The 23,389-nt window shown below is 35.8% G+C and overlaps 1 protein-coding gene across 1 annotated transcript in view; it reads right to left on the bottom strand.

Moving 5' to 3' along the window:
• gzl (godzilla E3 ubiquitin protein ligase) overlaps positions 1–16,367 on the bottom strand; it is a 101,731-nt gene extending 85,364 nt beyond the window's left edge. The window contains exons 1-2 of the mRNA XM_089104679.1: positions 16,268–16,367; positions 4,390–4,648 (exon numbers count right to left, since the gene is read on the bottom strand). Coding sequence (XP_088960805.1) covers positions 4,390–4,587 — 198 coding nt within the window. The 5' untranslated portion in view covers positions 4,588–4,648; positions 16,268–16,367. The remainder of the gene's footprint in view (positions 1–4,389; positions 4,649–16,267) is intronic.
• Between the last annotated feature and the right edge of the window lie 7,022 nt (positions 16,368–23,389).

The raw sequence follows: 23,389 nt of genomic DNA, 5'->3' as shown, positions 1-23,389 counted from the left end.
TCCAATCGAATGAACCAGTTTTGAAGTTTCTACGACAACACCTTCTATAAAAACCTTATATGCTCCTAGGGCATAACTTAAGACCCTTGCCCTGGGGGTTGTGGGGGAGTGTCCTCCTCTAAAACACATTTTCTATCTGGAAATCAACTATGCTAAACAAAATGGCTATCTCGAAATTTTGATTGGATGTGTTTAGGGGAATGATGGGCGTGGGGGGGGCTAGCTGACCTCCAATCACTTTCGACTATTAAAAAGGGCACTAGAACTCTCAATTTTCAAGCGAATGAGCCCCTTCTGAAGTTTCTACGACGACTCCTTCCATATGAAGTGCCCTTCTTTAAAGGAAAATAATACATAGTACATTGTGCCAACATCGTTCTTATATTCCTCAGGGCATAACTTAAAACCCTTGCCCTGAGGGTTGTGGGGGAGTGTCCTCCTCAAAAACACATTTTCTATCTTGAAATCAACTATGCTGAACAAAATGGCTATCTTTCAACTATTAAAAAAGGCACCAGCCCTTTCAATTTCCATTTGAATGAGCCATTTTGAAGTTTCTATGACAAAACTTTCAATAAAAACTGTATATGCCCCAGGGCATAACTTACAACCCCTGCCCTGAGGGCTGTGGGGGGAGGGGTTGTCATCCTTAAAGACCTAGTTTCCAAAACTTTCAACTAAGTTGAACACAATGGCTATCTTCCAATTTTGATCAGATGTGTTTGGAGATAAGATGGAAGTGAGAGGGGGGTTAGTTGCCCTTCAATTACTTTCAACTATTAAAAAGGGTACTATTCCTTGGAATTTCAAATCGAATGAGCCCTTTTTTCAAGTTTCTACGACAAAGCTTTCAATAAAAACCTTATATGCCTCCAGGGCACAACTTATACCCTGGGTCCTGAGGGTTTTAGCGGAGTGTCCTCCTCAAAAATAAATTTTGTATCTGGAAGTCAACTACGCTGAACAAAAAGGCTATCTCAAAATTGGGATTGGATATGTTTGGGGAAATGCTGGGGATGGAAGGATGGTCACTTGCCTCTATATCAATTCTGAATATTGAAAAGCGCTCTGTCCCTTTAAACTTCCAATCTAATGAGCCCTTTTTCAAGTTTTTACGACAACGCCTTCTTTAAAAACCTTATATGCCCCCGGGGCATAACTTATAAACCTTACCCTGAGGGCTGTGGGGGAGTGTCCTCCTCAAAACATATTTTCTATCTGAAAATCAACTACGCTGAACAAAATGGCTATCTCAAAATTTTGATTGGATGTGTTTGGAGAAATGAAGGGCGTGGGGGGGGGCTAGTTGCCCTCCAATCACTTTAGACTATTAAAAAGGGCACTAGCCCTTTAAGTTTACAATCGAATGAGCCTTTTTTGAAGTTTCTACAAAAACGCCTTCTATAAAAACCTCATATGCCCCCAGGGCATAACTTAAAACCCTTGCCCTGAGGGTAGTGGGGGAGTATCCTCCTCAAAAACATATTTTCTATGTATAAAACAACTACGCTGAACAAAATGGCTATCTCAAAATTTTGATTGGATGTGTTTGGGGGAATGATGGGCATGGGGGCCTATTTGCCCTCCAATCACTTTTGACTATTAAAAAGGGTACTAGGCCTTCGAATTTCCAATCAAATGAGCCTGTTTTGAAGTTTTTACGACAACACCTTCTATAAAAACTCTACATGCCTTCAGGGCATAACTTAACACCCTTGCCCTGAGGTTTGTGGGGGAGTGTCCTTCTAAAAAACATATTTTCTATCTGGAAATCAACTACGCTGAACAAAATAGCTATCTCAAGATTTTGATTGGATGTGTTTGGGGGAATGATGGGCGTGGGGGAGGGGTAGTTGCCCTCCAATCACTTTCGACTATTAAAAAGGGCACTAGAACTTTCAATTTCCAATCGAATGAGCCCCTTTTGAAGCTTCCACAACGACCCCTTCCATATGAAGTGCCTTTCTCTAAAGGAAAAAAATACATAGTACATTGTGCCAACATTGTTCTTATACGCCCTCAGGGCATAATTTAAAACCCTTGACCCGAGGGCTGTGGGGGAGTGTCCTCCTCAAAAACACATTTTCTCTCTTGAAATCAACTACGCTGAACAAAATTGCTATCTCAAATTTTTGATTGGATGTGTTTGGGGAAATGATGGGCGTGGGGGGGGGGGCTAGTTGCCCTCCAATCACTTTCGACTATTAAAAAGGGCACAAGCCCTTTGAATTTCCAATCGAATGAGCCTGTTTTGAAGTTTCTACGACAACGCCTTCAATAAAAACCTTATATGTCCCCAGGGCATAACTTAAAACGCTTGCCCTGAGGGTCGTGGGGGAGAGTCCTCCTCAAAAACATATTTTTTATTTGGAAATCAACTATGCTGAACAAAATGGGTATCTCACAACTTTGATTGGATGTGTTTGGGGGAATGATGGGCGGGGGGGGGGGGCTAGTTACCCTCCAATCACTTTTGACTATTAAAAATGGCACTAGCCCTTCGAATTTCCAATCGAATGAGCTTGTTTTGAAGTTTCTACGACAACGCCTTCTATAAAAACCTTATATGCTCCCAGGGCATAACTTAAAACCCTTTCCCTGAGGGTAGTGGGGGAGTTTCCTCCTCTAAAACACATTTTCTATCTGGAAATCAACTACACTGAACAAAATGGCTATCTCAAAATTTTGATTGGATGTGTTTGGGGCAATGATGGGCTGGGGGAAGGGGGCTAGTTTCCCTCCAATCACTTTCGACTATTAAAAAGGGCCCTAGAACTCTCGATTTCCAATCAAATGAGCCCCTTTTAAAGTTTCTACGACGACCCGAAAATAATAAAGGGTACATTGTGTCAACATTGATCTTATATGCCCTCAGGGCATAACTTAAAACCCTTGCCCCGAGGGTTGTGGGGGAGTTTCCTCCTCAAAAAGTTATTTTCTATTTGGACATCAACTACGCTGAACAAAATGGCTATCTCAAAAGTTTGATTGGATGTGTTTGGGGGAATGACGAGCGTGGGGGGGGGGAGGGCTAGTCGCCCTCCAATCACTTTCGACTATTAAAAAAGGCACTAGCCACTCCAATTTCCAATCGAATGAGTCCTTTTCGAAGTTTATACGACAACTCCTTTGATACAAAGTGCCCAGGCATGGAGAAAAAACGAAAAACATATTGTGCCCACATCGTTCTTTACTTAGGCAGCGCTAGCGCGCTGCCTATGATTGTTGGACAAGTATAACCTATCTGTAACAGTGCCAAGTGGAAGGGAGAAAAAAAATATAGGATTTTCCTATTTAGTTTTGACTCCATCTTCATTATGTGACATTCACATATTATAGTTTATTCAAAGACTGAACAGCATTTTATATAGTTGAAGATAATTAGGTATTCATTCAGTAAAATTTATGAGACATCCCCCCACCCCCCAATTCCAGTCACATGAGACACCCTTGGTTGTTGCAAAAAAAACATTTAATGTCAGTTAATATTTTCTTTTTCTATCCTAGCTTCCGTTTTCCAGATTTGCTTCTGATTCTTATTTTGTGGTTGAAAAGGGCCATGAGAGATGGTCTCAAAATCTCCAGTTGTTTTCTCTGCACATATTTGGTATTATCAATAAATGAATCCAATTATTAAAAAAATATATATATAATTTAACACCAAGAAATCAAAACATGATGTTTTTTATGTGTCTCAAACCAACTAGTGTTTATATGGGTTTAAAACTTGAGATGAGAAGAAGTGATATTGAAAAGAATGACTTCAACAATTTATGCATGCCACAAAGGAGTAAACTTTCCCTCAACAACCCTAATACAGGAAATGATATCCCACAAAAATTTTGTATCTAAAAAAATTTCTAATAGTTTATTTTTTTCTATCCCCTTATGTTAAGACATTCATAAATACTTGTATCTTCCTCCAAATTTATATGGGCACCCACAGTAACCTGAATAAATTCTTAGCAAAATGTTAGTAAACACATCAATTTCTATTTCATGTTACTTTCTTTAAAGGTTTTACCAAAAGGTACATAACAAAATGCAACAATCATGGTATTTATAGATACAAGCCTAAAACAATAATTACCTATTCAACCCTAGCTTTAAAGAATTACCTTCAGTCCAGCATCTGGCAATGCTACTCCAAAATGGGCTGGAATGTTAGAATGAACTTCTGTTGATGCATTTGAGCCTTCTTTGAGCACAATAACATCAGCATCTACTAACGTCAAGAGAAGCAGTGCTATACAATTGAGCACAGAATACAAATACAAAGCTGTGATATGCACAGGCCCCATTGAGTAAGGGTGCATTTTTTTTTATGGTATTTATAGACACAAGCCTAAAACAATAATTACCTATTCAACCCTAGCTTTAAAGAATTACCTTCAGTCCAGCATCTGGCAATGCTACTCCAAAATGGGCTGGAATGTCAGAATAAACTTCTGTTGATGCATTTGAGCCTTCTTTGACCACAATAACATCAGCATCTACTAACGTCAAGTGAAGCAGTGCTATACAATTGAGCACAGAATACAAATACAAACCTGTGATATGCACAGGCATCCTTGAGTAAGGGTACATTTTTTTCAATTCATTGAGACAAAAGTCACTTCTGTCTTCATGAGCAGCATAATGATATTACCTGGAATTAGAATTGCCTATGGAATATATATTTACACATCAGGTTTTCTTATTATATTACATATTGATTTTCCTTGGAATTGATGTCTCTGGATTTGGTTGGTTGTTTAATTGAGCTGGCAGAATCATTACCTTAAATCGCAGCTAGGAGCAAATCTAAGAATTTTCCAGCCTTGTAAAGGATTAATTAGAAAAAACTTTCCGAAAAATAAGTTTTTCAAAGAAAAGTAAAGGCTATTTTAAACTTAAGCTCAGGAGATACAAATACCTTTTAAAATTCAACCTAAAAACGACCAGAAATTAATATTAAAGAATAAATGAAACCCAAAACGAACAGAAATTAAATAAACAATCATAGCAAAAAACATACAACAAGTAATAATATAAATAAATAAATAGATCTTAAAGCGAGTAATGCTGTAGTGCGAGTAAGCCTAAAACCTAATGACGCAGTAGGTTTTAGGCTTCAGCAGTGAGGCGATACCCAAACTCTTGTTTGCAGTTACTTTTATTCGATTCAAACTTGATTTGCATATTCAATTTAAGTTTCACTCGTTTTAAGATTTATTTATTCATTTACATTAATATTTATTGTATGTTTGTTCGCATTGATTGTTTATTTAATTTCTGTTCGTTTTAAGTTTCATTTATACTTTAATAGCAAACTATTTGTTTTCGTTTTAAGCTTGATTTTTATATTCAATCCAAGCATTACTCGCTTTAAGATCTATTTATTCATTTATATTATTACTTGTTGTATGTTTTTTGCTATGATTGTTTATTTAATTTCTGTTCGTTTTGAGTTTCATTTATTCTTTAATAGTAATTTCTGGTCGTTTTGAGTTTGAATTTTAACAGGTATTTTTATCTCCTGAGCTTAAGTTTAAAATGTCCTTTACTTTTCTTTGAAAAACTTATTTTTCGGAAAGTTTTTTCTAATTAATTTTTGTTCGTTTTTGATTGCAAAAAGTTTCACGTTTTTATGGCAGGGGGGGGGGGGCTTACTTACTGTCCGATTATTATTGACTTTAAAAAACGGATCTAGAACTTTCAATTTAAATCGAATGAGGCTTTTTTCAAAGTCTATACGATTACCTCTTTGATAAAAAACTTATATATGAACAATAGACAGCTTGCATAACTTATGGACAGCGATTGACAACAATGAATGGATTGAAAAAATAGCTCAAATAAGGGGGTTTAGACCATTTCACTTGCTGACAAAAAGGGATCACGTCTGTTTGGAATTGACCTTAATAGGATTTTGTGTGCCAAAGCAATTTTACATCTATCTCAGAGTATGTATTTTAACCTTATAATTGGATAATCATAATAGATTTCCTATGTGTTCTTCCCGTACAAAACCCCTTCCCAGAAGTTATAAACCCCCCTTAATAAGTTATGCCCCAGGGCATAACTTACAACGCCTATCCCCAGGCCCTGGTGGGCTGTGTCGACACCAGAGTTTTTTGTTATCAGAACTTTGAACTATTTTAACAAAATGTCTATCTCAAAATTTTTATCTGATGCATTTAGGGCGTGGAGGAGGGGGGGGCTAGTTGCCCTCCGATCTCTTTTGACTCTTAAAAAGTGAACAAGAACTTTCAATTTCCAGTCAAATGAGCCCTCTCTAAAGTTCATACAAGCATCCCTTCCATAAGAAATAAAGGGAAGGATTTAGAGAATCCTTAAGTTACAACCCTTGCCCTAAGGGCTGTGGGGGAGTTGTCATCCTCAAAGACCTAATTTTCAGAACTTAAGATTATGTTTAATAAAATGGTTGTCTCAAAATTTTGATTGGATGTGTTTGGGGAAACGGTGGCGTGAGAGGAGGGTTAGTTGCCCTAAAGCTCTTTCGACTATTAAAAAGGACACTACCCCTTTGAATTTCCAATCGAATGAGCCTTTTTTGAAGTTTCTACGACACCGCCTTCTATAATAACCTTATATGCCCCCAGGGCTTAACTTACAACCCTTGCCCTGAGGGTTGTGGGGGTTTGTCCACCTAAATATATATTTTCTGTCAAGAAATCAACTACGCTGAACAAAATGGCTATCTCAAAATTTCGATTGGATGTGTTTGGGGAATAATGGGCTTGGGGGGGGGGGCTAGTTGCCCTCCAATCACTTTCGACTATTAAAAAGGGCACTAGTTTTTTGAATTTCCAATCGAATGAGCTTTTTTTGAAGTTCTATGACAAAGCCTTCCATAAAAACCTTATATGCCCCCAGGGCATAACTTAAAACCCTTGCCCTGAGGGCTGTGGGGGAGTGTCCTCCTCAAAAATATATTTTCTATCTGAAAATCAACCAAGCTCAACAAAATGGCTATCTCAAATTTTTGATTGGATGTGTGTGGGGAAATGAGGGGCGTGGGGGGGGCCTAGTTGCACTCCAATCACTTTCGACTATTTAAAAGGGCACTAGCCCTTTAATTTCCAATCGAATGAGCCGGTTTTGAAGTTTCTACGACAACGCCTTCTATAAAAACCTTATATGCCCCCAGGGCATAACTTAAAACCCTTGCCCTGAGGCCTGTGGGGGAGTGTCCCCCTTAAAAATACATTTTCTATCAGAAAATCAACTACGCTGAAAGAACTGGCTATCTCAAAATTTTTATGGGATGTGTTTGGGAGAATTATGGGCGTGGGGGGGGGGCTAGTTGCCCTCCAATCATTTTCGACTATTAAAAAGGGCACTAGAACTCTCGATTCCCAATCGAATAAGCCCCCTTTGAAGTTTCTACGACGATCCCTTCCATATGAAGTGCCTCTGAAAAAAAAAAAAAAAATAATAAATAATAAAACATTGGAGCCATATGGCCTTTACTATAGGCAACGCTACAGCGTTGCCTCTGATGTACTACTCCCTGTCCTGTGTACTACTCCTTTGCCTAGCTTGTGATTTTTGGGATTGTTAAGGAGGACAAATGGATTATGTTTTTGTTTTTTAGTTTCTTCAAGGTGTGAATGTGTTATGTTTAAAAAGGTTTTTTCATGTATTTGTTTCATTTTTGTTTTTCTCCTGTTTTTTTTTCCTGGCCACAGAGCCTTAAAGGGGAGACTAAGTTGAAGTGTTTTTTGTAATTTATTGATAAATAGATAACTTCTGAAACTATCAGGATCAAAACAGATGTAATGACAAAACATGTTTAAATGGATGAAACTTTCTTGTATTATTGACAATGTTTTCAACCAACTTTCATGGAAGAAATGGCTGTACAAACTTGAAGAGCTCATTCAAGTTAGGATTTTTTTTGCTCCAGACACCTCCCAGGACCTCCTGCCAAGGCATCAGCTCAAAAGCTTCCAAGATCCATTTCAGTAATAACAGTCAAATACAACTTGAGGAGGGATATGACCCATGCAGTCACAATAAACAAGGACTCTAAACTTTACAATGAGCCCATCCCTCACAGGTGTTATTTACAGAAGAAAGAGGGCAAGTTGTATCTGGTTAAAACCCAAATTATGCTGCAAGCCTAGCTATGGGCTCACTAAGATAAGCCTAAGCTTTAGACTGGCTTGTTACAAGACCAGTAAATTCTAACAATAAGCAAAGTCCTGACTTACTGCCAGGTAAGATTGTCTCACCTTGCTGCACTGGTGAGGTTGTCTCAAGAAGACCTCTGATCCAAAGTGCTGAAGAAATTATTGTGGAGAAGCACCATTGTCAACTTACACACTAACTGATATGGGAAAGATTGGTTTGAAAAAAAAGAAGAAGAAATAAGTCCTGATCTTGGGGAGACTAGTCTGAAAAGAAGCCAAGTCCAATCTTTGGGATTATGATGGTTGAAATTAAGCTGTAACTTAGCATAAGGAGAAACCAAGTCTTGGTTAGATACAAAAAAAACTAGGTGCTTATTTTCTGCAAAACAAGTATGTTATGACTCACTGCCAAAACAAATTAACTTTGCACTTGGTGCAAAAGCCAGATTTAACATTGTTTACTCAAAAAGTCATATCATTAAACATGACACACAACCAATTACTCCCCCTGGCTGAGCTGTAATGCAGCTGTCTGTAATACAGCTGTAATGAGCTGTCTCCATTCGCCTTTTCCACCCTCTGACAAAGCCTTTGATGTTGATTCATTAATGGCCTTCAAAGTCTGAATATGATGCCCTTTTAATTTTTCTTTAATTATTGGGAATAAAAAAAAATCACAGGGGCCAAATCTGCTGAGTACGGGAAGGTCATTTTTAGTTTTCGTGGCACCCAGAGAAATAATAATTACAGCACCCCTCCCAACTCAAATATAAGCAAAAAAGCCAACTCAAAGTGAACAACCCCCCAGCCATGATACCTGTGGCAGCTTGCCCCACTTTTTTAAATGCTCTGAGTAGGGGGGATATCAAGGATTGCTGAGGCCAATTTGGCTAAAAATTACTTAATAATGATGTCTGAATAGAGGATGCATTGTTATCGTGAAGAACCCATAACTGATACTGCTAAAAATAATATCTCTTTCTACAGAAATTTCATGTAGACACATCATTACTTTCATGCAGAAAGCAGATTAATTGTCTGACCCTAGGGAACTCATTCTAGGAGCATAATTACATGCAAGTAAAAAAAAAAGCCTGGTCTTGACTTTCAGTTTTGACATCCTGGTGTTTTTTGTTTGACTGAAAGTCAAGCCTGGTCTTGACTTTCAGTTTTGACATCCTGGTGTTTTTTGTTTTCATTCTATGCTCTGCTTCTTAGTCTAAGGGTCATGCTCATAAATTCAAGTTTCATCTCCTGTAGTCAAAAAAAAAAAAAAAAAAATTCATTCTCCACCCAATCTTGACAAGTGCACATGCTTTTTCTTTCTTCAACAGACAGGTTTTTTGGGATTGATCTTCACACAAAGCTATGACATCTCCAAATCTTGTGTGAGGATGTAACACACTGTTTTTTTTTTTTTTATTTCAGCAACATCTCTGACCAAGGGAGAAGATTTGACTTGATAGTTTTTCAACTTCTTGCACAAAAAAAAAATCATTTTGAACAATGAAAGGGTGTCTGATCACTGATTGTTTTTTGTTGAGATTCTACTGTCTCTGAACCTTGCCATTACTAGAAGAATGAACTTATTTTCACAAAACAGTCTCCATGAAGTGCTTTCATCATCTCAAAAATTTCAAACTTTGTTTTCTGTGCTTTCACAAGGCATTTCATCACAACTTGTTGCTCTTCAAAATTGCTATGGCTTTCCATTTTCACAATAGCAAAACACATGTGTACAAAAACAGAGCTACACTCAAGACAGCATGGTTAGAACAACCGAAATTAATTGCATGTCTGTGCAAAAGGTAAACAAAGACTGCATCACTGCTATCACTCCCCTAATGTTGCAATTACAACATAAATTAAGTCTGAAAATTTTAATTTCAAACCTTGTGTACCCTGATTTGGTATAAAATGATCCAAATCCAAGCTGTGTTATGTAGGCAATAATGTGTAAAAGTCATGACTCAGTGCTAAACAAGCTACCATGTTCAGGGAACATCATCATATTATACAAATGGTCAATTCTTTGCAAATACATTTTAGTAGAAAAGGTGGGCACATTGCACCTTGTTAAAACCAGGGACATGCAAAAAATTTAGGCCTGCAAGATTGGAGATACAAAATAGGGCCATGGACCCTCTATACCTCCTCCCAGCTCCAATCATTTTGCACATACAACATTATCAAGTTTTACTGGAGCAAAGCCTTTCCTCCCCTACTCCAACCAAGCGTTTTGACCTAGAAGGACCAAATAACTCCTTTTTTACTGTAAGTAAAAGCTACAGTGTATATATTAACTTATATATATATATATGTATATATATATATATATATATATATATATATATATATACATAACACTTGTTTCATCCTCTATGAACCTGCTCCTAAGACCAACCCTAAGAAGTGAACTGCTTTTTGTAACCCATATTGGTTGTTTCACCCAATTCACTAAACTATATTCTGACAATCACTTTAAAAAAAAAAAAAAAAAAAAAAAACAGTGGCCTAGCAAACCTTTTTCATGTTATCATCTGAGCCTTAGGTAAATTTATAAAGGCCCTACAGTACTTTTTTGTATGTTATCACATGTACTTAATGCAAATTGATGTCAGTGGTGGTTCTATGCTTGGGCAGGGGGAGAAGCTGCCCCTCCCCTGGTTTTTCTGACATTTGACATTAAATTCCTTTATTTTATATTTTTACACTTCTATAGTATACCCTCCCCCCCCAAAAAAAAAAAAAATATGAGGCTTAAAACTGCTTCTGTTGATGTACTTAAACTAAAGGTTTGAAAACGCTAATTAAATGAAAAGAGGATAGGCCTACATACTAAAAAAAGAAAAAAATTAGTCCTCATTTTCTTTTTCTAAAGCCCCAACTGAAAATACCAATGGATATAAGCCTATAATTTTGGCTGTTGAATGAGTGACCTCTGGGATTTCATTAAGGAAAGAATAAAACTCATTTTGTATGTAATTTTGAAAAGCTTTACTAGTATCCATCTATTTCACAGGTTTTACCTAACATAGGGATACCCTATAGATCTTATGGTGGAGGCTCCACTGTACCAGGTAAAGAAAGTAAAGCCTCGAAACCCGTTAAGGCAAGCGGTGTTTATTCTGATGAGCCCTAATGGAAGATACTACTTGGAAATATTTTGCTAAATTTAAGGTGCTTTTGCTGTTAAATTTACAATGACTTACAATTATTGATGATGACTTTGCATGGATTTGGACATTTCTATTTGGTTGATGGTTTGCTTATACTGTTTGGTCCTAGGTAGTTGGATAGATGAGTAAGGTCAAAACCTTGTTCAAGTGCACATTTGTCTCAATTGCTTGATTAGGATGACAGTCTTTTTTTTTTTTTTTTTTTTTTTTTTTTTTTCCAAGTAATTACCTCTAAAACATAATATCAAGAAAAAAATTCATATTTTATAAAAGGCTATGCAGAAAAATTGTAGTTAACAAATTTTGAAAGCAATTCCACAATAATCTACCCCCAAACCCCCTAATGTGCAAATATAGGCTATAGCCCAGATTGTATATTTCCTATGTGTTTTTCTGTTTCTTGATTTTGCCACTGTTTATTCAATTTACATATAGCCTACATGGGTTGAAACAAGAGGATTAATTGATGCATGGCAAAATGAACAGGAAATATATTTTTTGGACTAGGCTAAAATTAAAGACAAGCTACTTTTTGCTATCCTGGAAAGGGGTTAGTTTAGGAAAATGAAACTTTCAGGGATGGATCTACAGACTGAAGTATATCCTGCGAAGGTATTTTGAAGTACCTACCTCCACTTCTTCTCCCTGTAGATAGAACTGACCTTTGATGACATTCAAAAAAACTTTGTTTTATAAAAGTGAAACCATGCTAAATAGATCTTCTGCTTAAATAAAGTACAAGAAAAGTGTTTTCAGCTTCACAACTTTGCTCAATCCCAATTTATGAGGAGTAAAAAATCTGCAAATATGTTTCCTAAATTTAGAAGAAAAAAAAACAATTGACATGGCTTAATAATCTAGGCTACTCAAATAACAGGAATTGCATTTTCAAAGCTAAAACAAGAGAAAAAAAAATGAAAATTAAGGTTTTAATATCATTTGTCAAAATTCAAATAGTTACAGACCTGTCAAGTTTTTAAGACTTAGAAATCAGAAGAAGGTCAACATAGGCCTAGGCTAGTAACTTGGCAATACCTTCCCAGAGTATGTTTTAGCCCTGAATTTATTACTGAAAGTTTAATCTTCCTAACCAGTAAATATTTTGCAGTTCATATTGTTGACAAACAAATAAAGGGAACATACCACTAGATGCCTTTTTTATGCTCTTTACAAATACAATAACTAATTTTCTTGCAAATGTAATTTTAATCCCTTTTCTGAATCCTTGAAAGTAATAATTTCAATCTATATTTTTGGGTATGAAAATGGGTTATAACATTGGTTTCAAACTTACTATTTTATTAAAAATCCATTTTATATAAGTTGTATAATTCACATGCATGCCTAGCTAGAACCCCATGTCTAGAAATGTGTCTGGCCAGACCTCAATGTCTAGACAACTGCTGTTCACAAGAAAAATTTGGTGCTTGGCTAGACAAGTTACAACTAAGCATACAGTTCTAGACTCTAGTACTCAATGTCAAGGATTTTTGATTACAGCCTATCAGAATGTGTCAAGTACCACAATTTTCATCATCTTTGTTTACATTTTAAACTGAAATTCAATTTTTGTATTCTCATTAACTTTTTTTTTCATTTTAGGCAGATATACAACACCATACATAATAGTGAAGCACACTAAGGCAATTATTTGGCTTGTTTCATCCATTATCTTGTGACAGTAAAAAAAAGGGATTGCAATTTGGAAACTTTTGCCTGCATAAGCTTGTGATTGGCTTAAAGTGATAACAGTAATCTATTTGAAACTAAATTTGTAGTTTTAGCTAAGCACTGAATTCCTCTTGTGAATGGTAATTTCCTAGACATTGATTTCTGGCCAGACATGTGTCTAGACATGAGATTCTAGCTAGACATATATATGAATACTGCTTAAAAAATTTCAAAATATATCAAGGCCACTAACAACAAACCAGGTCAGGCCAACAAATTAGGCCAATTAAAAACTGCCATTTCATGTATATGTCAAAAAACACTAAGGTCAACAGAAGAAACATGGAGGATGGAAAAATGAAGAAATTGTTTAAAATTTTTATCCAACTTAATTGTAACAAATCAATGTTTGCAGATTATATAACTTTTAAAAAGTGGATTTTATAATGAAATAGTAAGTTTGAAATCAATGTTTTAACTCTTTATATACCAAACCCTTTTTAACCCTTTATATACCAAACCCTTTTTAACCCTTTATATGCCAAACCCTTTTTAACCCGCTTTAACCCTTTTTATACCAAAACATACTTAGAAATTATGGTAAATATTGAGAAGTTGATATGATTGACCTACAAATAAAGTGAACATATTGCTAGATGCCATTTATTATGCTCTTTCTGAATATAATAATTACTTTTCTTGCAAGTTCAGTTTTAAGACTTTTTTGGATCCTTGAAAATTATAATTTCCTTCTATGCTTTTCAATATTAAAAGGGTTAAAGCATTGATTTCAAGCTTATTATTTCAATATAAAATCCATTTTCTTAAAGTTATATAATCCATAAGCATTGACTTGTCACAATTAAGTTGGATAAAAAATTCAGAACCATTTCTCCAGTTTTATCATCCATCATGTTTCTTCTGTTGGCTTTGATATGTTTTGCTATATAGGTGAAACAGCAGTTTTTAAGCTGCCAAACAGAATAAGAAGAAAACATAGTGGATTTGTTTTTGATTTTTTATTCAACTTAATCTTGACAAATCAATATTTGTGAATTATACAACTTTTATAAAATGGATTTTTAATGAAAAAGTAAATTTAATAAAAAGTTATAACCCATTTTTATATCCAAAAAATAAAGAATAAAATCATTATTTTCAAGAGTTCAAAAATGGATTAAAATTCAATTTGCAAGAAAATCTATTATTATATTCACAAAGAGCATAAAAAATGGCATGTAGTGGTAGGTTATGTTCATTTTATTTGTAGGTCAATAATATGAACTGCTCAATATTTACCAAAATTATTATTTTCAAGGGTCCAAAGAAGGCTTAAAACTGAATTTGCAAGAAAAGCAATTGTTGTATTTGCAAAGAGCATAAAAAAGGCATTTAGTGGTATGTTCACTTTAATTGTAAGTCAATAGCCTAATATGAACTGAAAAATATGTACCTCTGGTAAATTTCTAGGTGGCCCTGTAATTTAGCTAGGATAAAAGTGAAAACATCATTTGATGCCCTTTTTATGCTATAATAATTACTTCTGGTGCAAATTGCATCTTGAGCTCTTAAAGAGGGCCCCAAAGGAAATTCTTATTTGTAATTGCACAAAGATGTTATAACCTAACCTAACTTGCAAAATACTTGATTTTCAATTCAAACTGTTTTCCTACCATTTCAAGTTTTCAAAAGCTGTCGACAAAAATAGTGCTGAATTTTGTGATTAGAAACTTTGCTGTCAACAATTCAGAATATATATGTTCACATTAGGGGGGTGGGGGTAAAGTTCATGGTAAATTTGCAGTGCGCCATATAATTTAGCTAGGATGAAAGTGAAAACATCATTTGGTGCTTTTTTATGCTCTTTGATAATTCATACAAATACTTATGGGGCCTTTTAAGGGCTCAAGATACAATTTGCACCAGAAGAAATTAGGCCTATTGAATTATGAAAGAGCATAAAAAAAGGCATCAGATGATGTTTTTACTTTCATCCTTGCTAAATTACAGGGCCATCGAGAAATTTACCTTACCTCCTAACCTAACCCCTTTCCAAGCTAGAAAAAGGTAGCTTGTCTAGAATTATAGCCAACCTATATTATGAAGTAAGAATTGCTTTCTTAATGAGTTTCCTTCTCAATAGCCCCAATTCTAAGCTTAGGCTATACCCAGCAATGAATTTACTATTGATGCCATTAGGCTACTTCAAATATGAAAGCAAAACCTACCAAGTCTAGTATTCTTGGTGTTAATTTTTGTAAATCTTCTTGTAGGCCTAGCCTAGTCTACATACAATTCCAACAGAAATCCACCACATGGCTAATATGGGAGTAAAGTTCATTTGTAATGCAAATGAATGTTATATTTGGATTGAGGATGCAATTCTAGGTATATATTTGCACATTAGGGGGGTGGGGGTATAGAATAGGGCCTATAGGTTCTAAGAAATTCATGAATTTCTTTGAAAAACTGGAAAAACAAGGAAAGAAGTGAAGATAAAGGCTCTCCCCCTGCAAAATGTATTAACTACGATTATTCTGCATATTATAGAGTAAGAATTTTTTTCTTAATAGGCTATGTTTCCTTATGTCCAGCTGGACTCCTAGGCTTAAAATACTGGTTGGTCAGTTGGCTTATTGAAAGATTTGTATATATATATATATATATATATATATATATATATATATATATATATATATATATATATATATATATATATATATATATATATATATATATATATATATATATATATATATATATATATATATATATATATATATATGTATACATATATATATATATATATATATATATATATATATATAGGCCTATATATTTCTACATTAGGCGGGGGGCAAATTTTGTTTCTGATGTAAATGGGAGGTAAGTTTAAACTTTACCCTCACTCCCCCCCCCCTAATGTAGAAACATATAGGCTACCCTGAATCGGCATATATAGGGGGGGGGGGCTAAAATTCATTTCTGATAGAAATGATTATTAGGCTATATTCACAATCAGCATAAAAAAAGGCATCGAATGGTGTATTCACTTTATTCCTAACTCAATAATATGATTTGGTATGTATTTACCCTAAACTTAGATGGGATATCTGTTCCTAATAACCTTAAACAAGCTAGTTTCTCTCCCTCTGTGTTACAGAATTGTGTAAACCTAGGCTTTATTTAGCCTGGGCTACCAAGCTATCAAAATAGGCACAGCCTACCTCACAAGTTGATTTTTTTTTAATCAATGGCTTTATAATAAACTTAACTCACAATGATTCTTATCATACATTTATTCAGATGTAAACACTTTCAGTTTTTCAAACTTGAACATAAAAATCCTCATCAGTTTTCATCTTTTTCTTCTTAGCATAAACACAATGTATTTCTTATCGACAGCTTCAAATTATATTAGAAGGAGAGGGCATTAAAGAAAGTCACCAGAAAACCTTATGTGAACTAGGGTCAGATGGTTCAGGCATTCTGGAATAGATGCAAAATCTGCACTATGGATCAGTTTGTTTATGCTAAGTAAACTCCTCATTTCTCATGATCAAAGAGTTACTTTTAGTTCATTAGTAAAGAATGTTATCTTCCCTTGACGGAAACAAACAGAGAGGGGGCGTTTTTGTTTTTGAACGAACTCTTCTTCTGAGTAAGTCTCTGAAGGTTTGGGCTTTCAAATTGGGGTTGATTGGACTATACAAGGAGCTACTGACCAGTTCGTCTGCTACTTCATTATATTTGATGCATTGGTGGCTGGGATGTGCAGGAGTTTGATATTAATAAGGCTATTTTGGAGATTCATTAAGTGATCTCTGATTGTCCTCAGGTCTGTTCCATGGCATTCCAGTCGATATTATCAATGAGCTGGATGGTCTGCTAGCTACTTCATTATATGTAATGCCTTGGTGGCTGGGATGAGCTGGAGTTTGATATTAATAAGGCTATTTTGGAGATTCATTAAGTGATTTCTGATTGTCCTCAGGTCTATTCCATGGCATTCCAGTCGATATTATCAATGAGCTGACTGGTGTGCTACTTCATTATATTTGATGCCTTGGTGGCTGGGATGAGCTGGAGTTTGATATTAATAAGGCTATTTTGGAGATTCATTAATTGATCTCTGATTGTCCTCAGGTCTCTTCCATGGCGTTCCATTCGATATTATCATTGAGCTAGCTGGTGTGCTACATCATTATATTTGATGCCTTGGTGGCTGGGATGAGCTGGAGTTTGATATTAATAAGGATCTTTGGGAGAGTCATTAAGTGATCTCTGATTTCCCTCAGGTCTCTTCCATGGCATTCCATTCGATATTATCAATGAGCTAGCTGGTGTGCTACTTCATTATATTTGATGCCTTGGTGGCTGGGATGAGCTGGAGTTTGATATTTATAAGGCTATTTTGGAGATTCATTAATTGATCTCTGTTTGTCGTCAGGTCTCTTCCATGGCATTCCATTCGATATTATCAATGAGCTAGCTGGTGTGCTACTTCATTATATTTGATGCCTTGGTGGCTGGGATGAGCTGGAGTTTGATATTAATAAGGTTATTTTGGAAATTCATTAATTGATCTCTGATTGTCGTCAGGTTTCTTCCATGGCATTCCAATCGATATTATCAGTGAGATAGCTGGTGTGCTACTTCATTATATTTGATGACTTGGTGGCTGGGATGAGCTGGAGTTTAATATTAATAAGGTTATTTTGGAGATTCATTAATTGATCTCTGATTGTCCTCAGGTCTCTTCCATGGCATTCCATTCGAAATTATAAATGAGCTAGCTGGTGTGCTACTTCATTATATTTGATGTCATGGTGGCTGGGATGAGCTGGAGTTTAATATTGATAAGGTTATTTTGGAAATTCATTAATTGATCTCTGATTGTCGTCAGGTTTCTTCCATGGCATTCCATTCGATATTATCAGTGAGCTAGCTGGTGTGCTACTTCATTATATTTGATGCCTTGGTGGCTGGGATGAGCTGGAGTTTGATATTAATAAGGCTATTTTGGAGATTCATTAATTGATCTTTGATTGTCCTCAGGTCTCTTCCATGGCATTCCATTCGATATTATCAATGAGCTAGCTGGTGTGCTACTTCATTATATTTGATGCCTTGGTGGCTGGGATGAGCTGGAGTTTGATATTAATAAGGTTATTTTGGAGATTCATTAATTGATCTCTGATTGTCCTCAGGTCTCTTCCATGGCATTCCATTCGATATTATCAATGAGATAGCTGGTGTGCTACTTCATTATATTTTATGCTTTGGTGGCTGGGATGAGCTGGACTTTGATATTAATAAGGCTATTTTGGAGATTCATTAAATGATCTTTGATTGTCCTCAGGTCTCTTCCATGGCATTCCATTCGATATTATCAATGAGCTAGATGTTGTGTTACTTCATTATATTTGATGCCTTGGTGGCTGGGATGAGCTGGAGTTTGATATTAATAAGGCTATTTTGGAGATTCATTAACTGATCTCTGTTTGTCCTCAGGTCTCTTCCATGGCATTACATTCCATATTATCAATGAGCTAGCTGGTGTGATACTTCATTATATTTGATGCCTTGGTGGCTGTGATTAGCTGGCGTTTGATAGTAATAAAGCGATTTTGGAGAGACATTAATTGATCTCTGTTTGTCCTCAGGTCTCTTCCATGGCATTCCATTCCATTTATCAATGAGCTAGTTGGTGTGCTACTTCATTATATTTGATGCTTTGGTGGCAGGGATGAGCTGGAGTTTGATATTAATAAGGCTAGTTTGGAGATATCATTAATTGATCTCTGTTTTTTCCTCAGGTCTGTTCCATGGCATTCCATTCGATATTATCAATGAGCTAGCTGGTGTGCTGCTTCATTATATTTGTTGCCTTGGTGGCTGGGATGAGCTGGAGTTTGATGTTAATAAGGCTAGTTTGGAGATATAGTAATTGATCTCTGTTTTTTCCTCAGGTCTCTTCCATGGCATTCCATTCGATATTATCAATGAGCTAGCAGGTGTGCTACTTCATTATATTTGATGCCTTGGTGGCTGGGATGAGCTGGAGTTTGATGTTAATAAGGCTATTTTGGAGATTAATTAATTGATGTGTTATTGTCCTCAGGTCTCTTCCATGCCATTCCATTCTATATTAGCAATGAGCTAGCTGGTGTAATACTTCATTATATTTGATGCCTTGGTGGCTGGGATGAGCTGGAGTTTGATATTAATAAGGCTTTTTTGGAGATTCATTAATTGATCTGTGTTTGTCCTCAGGTCTATTCCATGGCATTTCATTCCATATTATCAATGAGCTAGCTGGTGTGCTACTTCATTATATTTTATGCCTTGGTGGCTGGGATGAGCTGGAGTTTGATATTAATAAGGATTTTTTGTAGATTCATTAATTGATCTCTTTTTTTCCTCAGGTTTCTTCTATGGCAGTCAATTAGATATTATCACTGAGCTAGCTGGTGTACTACTTCATTATATTTGATGCCTTGGTTGCTGGGATGAGCTGGAGTTTGATATTAATAAGGCTATTTTGGAGATTTATTAATTGATGTCTGATTGTCCTCAGGTCTCTTCCACGGCATTCCATTAGATATTATCAATGAGCTAGCTGGTGTGCTACTTCATTATATTTGATGCCTTGGTGGCTGGGATGAGCTGGACTTTCATATTAATAACGCTATATTGGAGATTCATTAACTGATCTCTTTTTGTCCTCAGGTCTCTTCTATTGCATTTCATTCCATATTATCAATGAGCTAGCTGGTGTGCTACTTCATTATAATTTATGCCTTTGTGGCTTGGATTAGCTGGAGTTTGATATTAATAAAGCTATTTTGGAGATTCATTAATTGATGTCTGATTGTCCTCAGGTCTCTTACTTGGAATTCCATTCTATATTATCAATGAGCTTGCTGGTGTGCTACTTCATTCTATTGAATGCTTTGGTGGCATGGATGAGCTGGAGTTTGATATTAATAAGGCTTTTTTGAAGATATATTTATTTATATATGTTTGTCCACTGGTCTCTTCTATGGGATTCCATTCTATATTCTCAATGAGCTAGTTGGTGTGCTACTTAATTCTGTTGGATGCTTTGGTGGCTGGGATGAGCTGGAGTTTGATATTAATAAGGCTATTTTGGATATTCATTAATTGATCTATAATTGTCCTCAGGTCTCTTCCATGGCATTCCATTCGATATTATCAATAAGCTAGCTAGTGTGCTACTTCATTATATTTGATGCCTTGGTGGCTGAGATGAGCTGGAGTTTGATATTAATAACGCTATTTTGGAGATTCATTAACTGATCTCTGTTTGCCCTCAGGTCTCTTCCATGGCATTACATTCGATATTATCAATGAGCTAGCTGATGTGCTACTTCATTATTTTGGATGCATTTGTGGCAGGGATTAGCTGGAGATTGATATTAATAAAGCTTTGTTTGAGATTCATTAAGTGATCTCTATTTTTCCACAGGTTTCTTCTATGGCATTCCATTCTATATAATAAATGAGCTAGCTGGTGTGCTACTTCATTCTGTTGGATGCTTTGGTGGCTGTGATTAGATGGAGTTTGATAATAATAAGGCTATTTTGAAGATTCATTAATTGATCTCTTATTTTCCACAGGTCTCTTCCATGGCATTCCACTCTATATTATCAATGAGCAAGCGGGTGTGCTACTTAAGTATATTTAATTCCTTGGTGGCACGGATGAGCTGTAGTTTGATCTTAATAATGCTATATTGGAGATTCATTAATTGATCTATTATTGTCCTCAGGTCTCTTCCATTGCGTTACATTCGATATTATCAATAAGCTAGCTAGTGTGCTACTTCATTATATTTGATGCCTTGGTGGCTGAGATGAGCTGGAGTTTGATATTAATAAGGCTATCTTGGAGATTCATTAATTGATCTCTGTTTGTCCTCAGGTCTCTTCCATGGCATTCCATTCGATATCATCAATGAGCTAGCTGATGTGATACTTCATTATATTGGATGCCTTGGTGGCTGGGATGAGCTGGAGTTTGATATTAATAAGGCTTTTTTGGAGATTCATTAATTGATCTCTGTTTGTCCTCAGGTCTCTTCCATGGCATTCCATTCTATGTTATCAATGAGTTAGATGTTGTGCTACTTCATTCTGTTTGATGCCTTGGTGGCTGGATGAGCTGGATTTTGATATTAATAACGCTGTATTGGATATATATTAATTGATCTATGCTTGTAAACAGCTATGTTCCATTGCATTATATTCGAAATTATCAATGAGCTAGCTGGTGTGCTACTTCATTATATTTTATGCTTTGGTGGCTGGGATGAGCTGGATTTTAATATTAATAAGGCTGTTTTGGAGATTCATTAATTGATGTCTAATTGTCCTCAGGTCTCTTCCATGGCATTTCATTCCATATTATCAATGAGCTAGCTGGTGTGCTACTTCATTAAATTTGTTGCCTTGGTGGCTTGGATGAGCTGGAGTTTGATGTTAATAAGGCTGTTTTGGAGATTCATTAATTGATCTCTACTAGTAATAAGGTCTCTTCCATGGCATTCCATTCGATATTATCAATGAGCTAGCAGGTGTGCTTCTTCATTATATTTGTTGCCTTGGTGGCTGGGATGAGCTGGAGTTTGATGTTAATAAGGCTAGTTTGGAGATATATTAATTGATCTCTGTTTTTTCCTCAGGTATCTTCCATGGCATTCCATTCGATATTATCAATGAGCTAGCAGGTGTACTTCTTCATTATATTTGATCTTATGGTGGCTGGGATGAGCTGGAATTTGATATTAATAAGGTTATTATGGTGATTCATTAATTGATATGTGTTTGTCCTCAGGTCTCTTCCATGCCATTCCATTCCATATTATCAATGAGCTAGCTGGTGTAATACTTCATTATATTTGATGCCTTGGTGGCTGGGATGAGCTGGAGTTTGATATTAATAAGGCTATTTTGGAGATTTATTAATTGATTTCTGATTGTCCTCAGGTCTCTTCCATGGCATTTGATTCGATATTATCAATGAGCTAGCTGGTGTAATACTTAATTATATTTAATGCCTTTGTGTCTGGGATGAGCTGGAATTTGATATTAATAAGGCTATTTTTGAGATTCATTAATTGATCTCTGTTTGTCCTCAGGTTTCTTCCATGGCATTCCATTCGATATTATCAATGAGCTAGCTGGTGTGCTACTTCATTATATTTGATGCCTTGGTGGCTGGGATGAGCTGGAGTTTGATATTAATAAGGCTATTTTGGAGATTTATTAATTGATTTCTGATTGTCCTCAGGTCTCTTCCAAGGCATTCCATTAGATATTATCAATGAGCTAGCTGGTGTGCTACTTCATTATATTTGATGCCTTGGTGGCTGGGATGAGCTGGAGTTTTATATTAATAAGGCTATTTTGAAGATTCATTAATTGATGTCAAATTTTCCACAGGTCTGTTACAAGGCATTACACTAGATATTATCAACGAGCTCGTTGGTGTGCTACTTAATTATATTTGATGCTTTGGTGGCAGTGATGAGCTGGAGTTTGATATTATTAAGGCTATTTTGGAGATTCATTAATTGATCTCTTATTGTCCTCAGGTCTCTTCCATGGCATTCCATTCGATATTATCAATGAGCAAGCTGGTGTGCTACTTCATTATAATTGATGCCTTTGTGGCTTGGATGAGCTGGAATTTGATATTAATAAGGCTTTTTTGAAGATAAATTAATTGAAGTCTGTTTTACCACAGGTTTCTTCCATGGCATTACACTCGATATTATCAACGAGCTAGCTTGTGTGCTACATACTTCTGTTGGATGCATTGTTGGCTGGATGAGCTGGAGTTTGATATTAATAAGGAAATTTTGGATATACATTAATTGATCTCTTATTGTCCTCAGGTCTCGTCCATGGCATTCCATTCGATATTATCAATAAGCTAGCTCGTGTGCTACTTCATTATATTTGATGCCTTGGTGGCTGAGATGAGCTGGAGTTTGATATTAATAAGGCTATATTGGAGATTCATTAATTGATCTCTTATTGTCATCAGTTCTCTTCCATGGCATTTTATTCCATATTATCAATGAGCTTGCTGTTGTGCTAAAACTGTATAATGTCTGCTTTTGTTTGATTTTATATATTGAATTTGTTTTGGCTAAGGCATTATATAATATTCAATAACATATCTCTGTGTTCACTACTTTCTATACTATGGAAGTCAAGTAGATAATCGATATGATAGAGAAGGTGTGATACTGCTGGCGGTTATATTCCGTGTTGGATGGGATTAGATGGAATTTGATATTAATAAGGCGATCTTTGATATATATTAAGTGATCTCTAATTGTCCTCAGGTCTCTTTCATGGCATTCCATT

The sequence above is a fragment of the Artemia sp. Qi Xiang Cuo genome, chromosome 18 (assembly GCF_049724085.1).
Source record: "Artemia sp. Qi Xiang Cuo chromosome 18, ASM4972408v1, whole genome shotgun sequence".
NCBI lineage: Eukaryota > Metazoa > Arthropoda > Branchiopoda > Anostraca > Artemiidae > Artemia > Artemia sp. Qi Xiang Cuo.
Note: the sequence above shows the minus strand (reverse complement) of the source record. Positions and strands in the feature narration are given on the sequence as shown.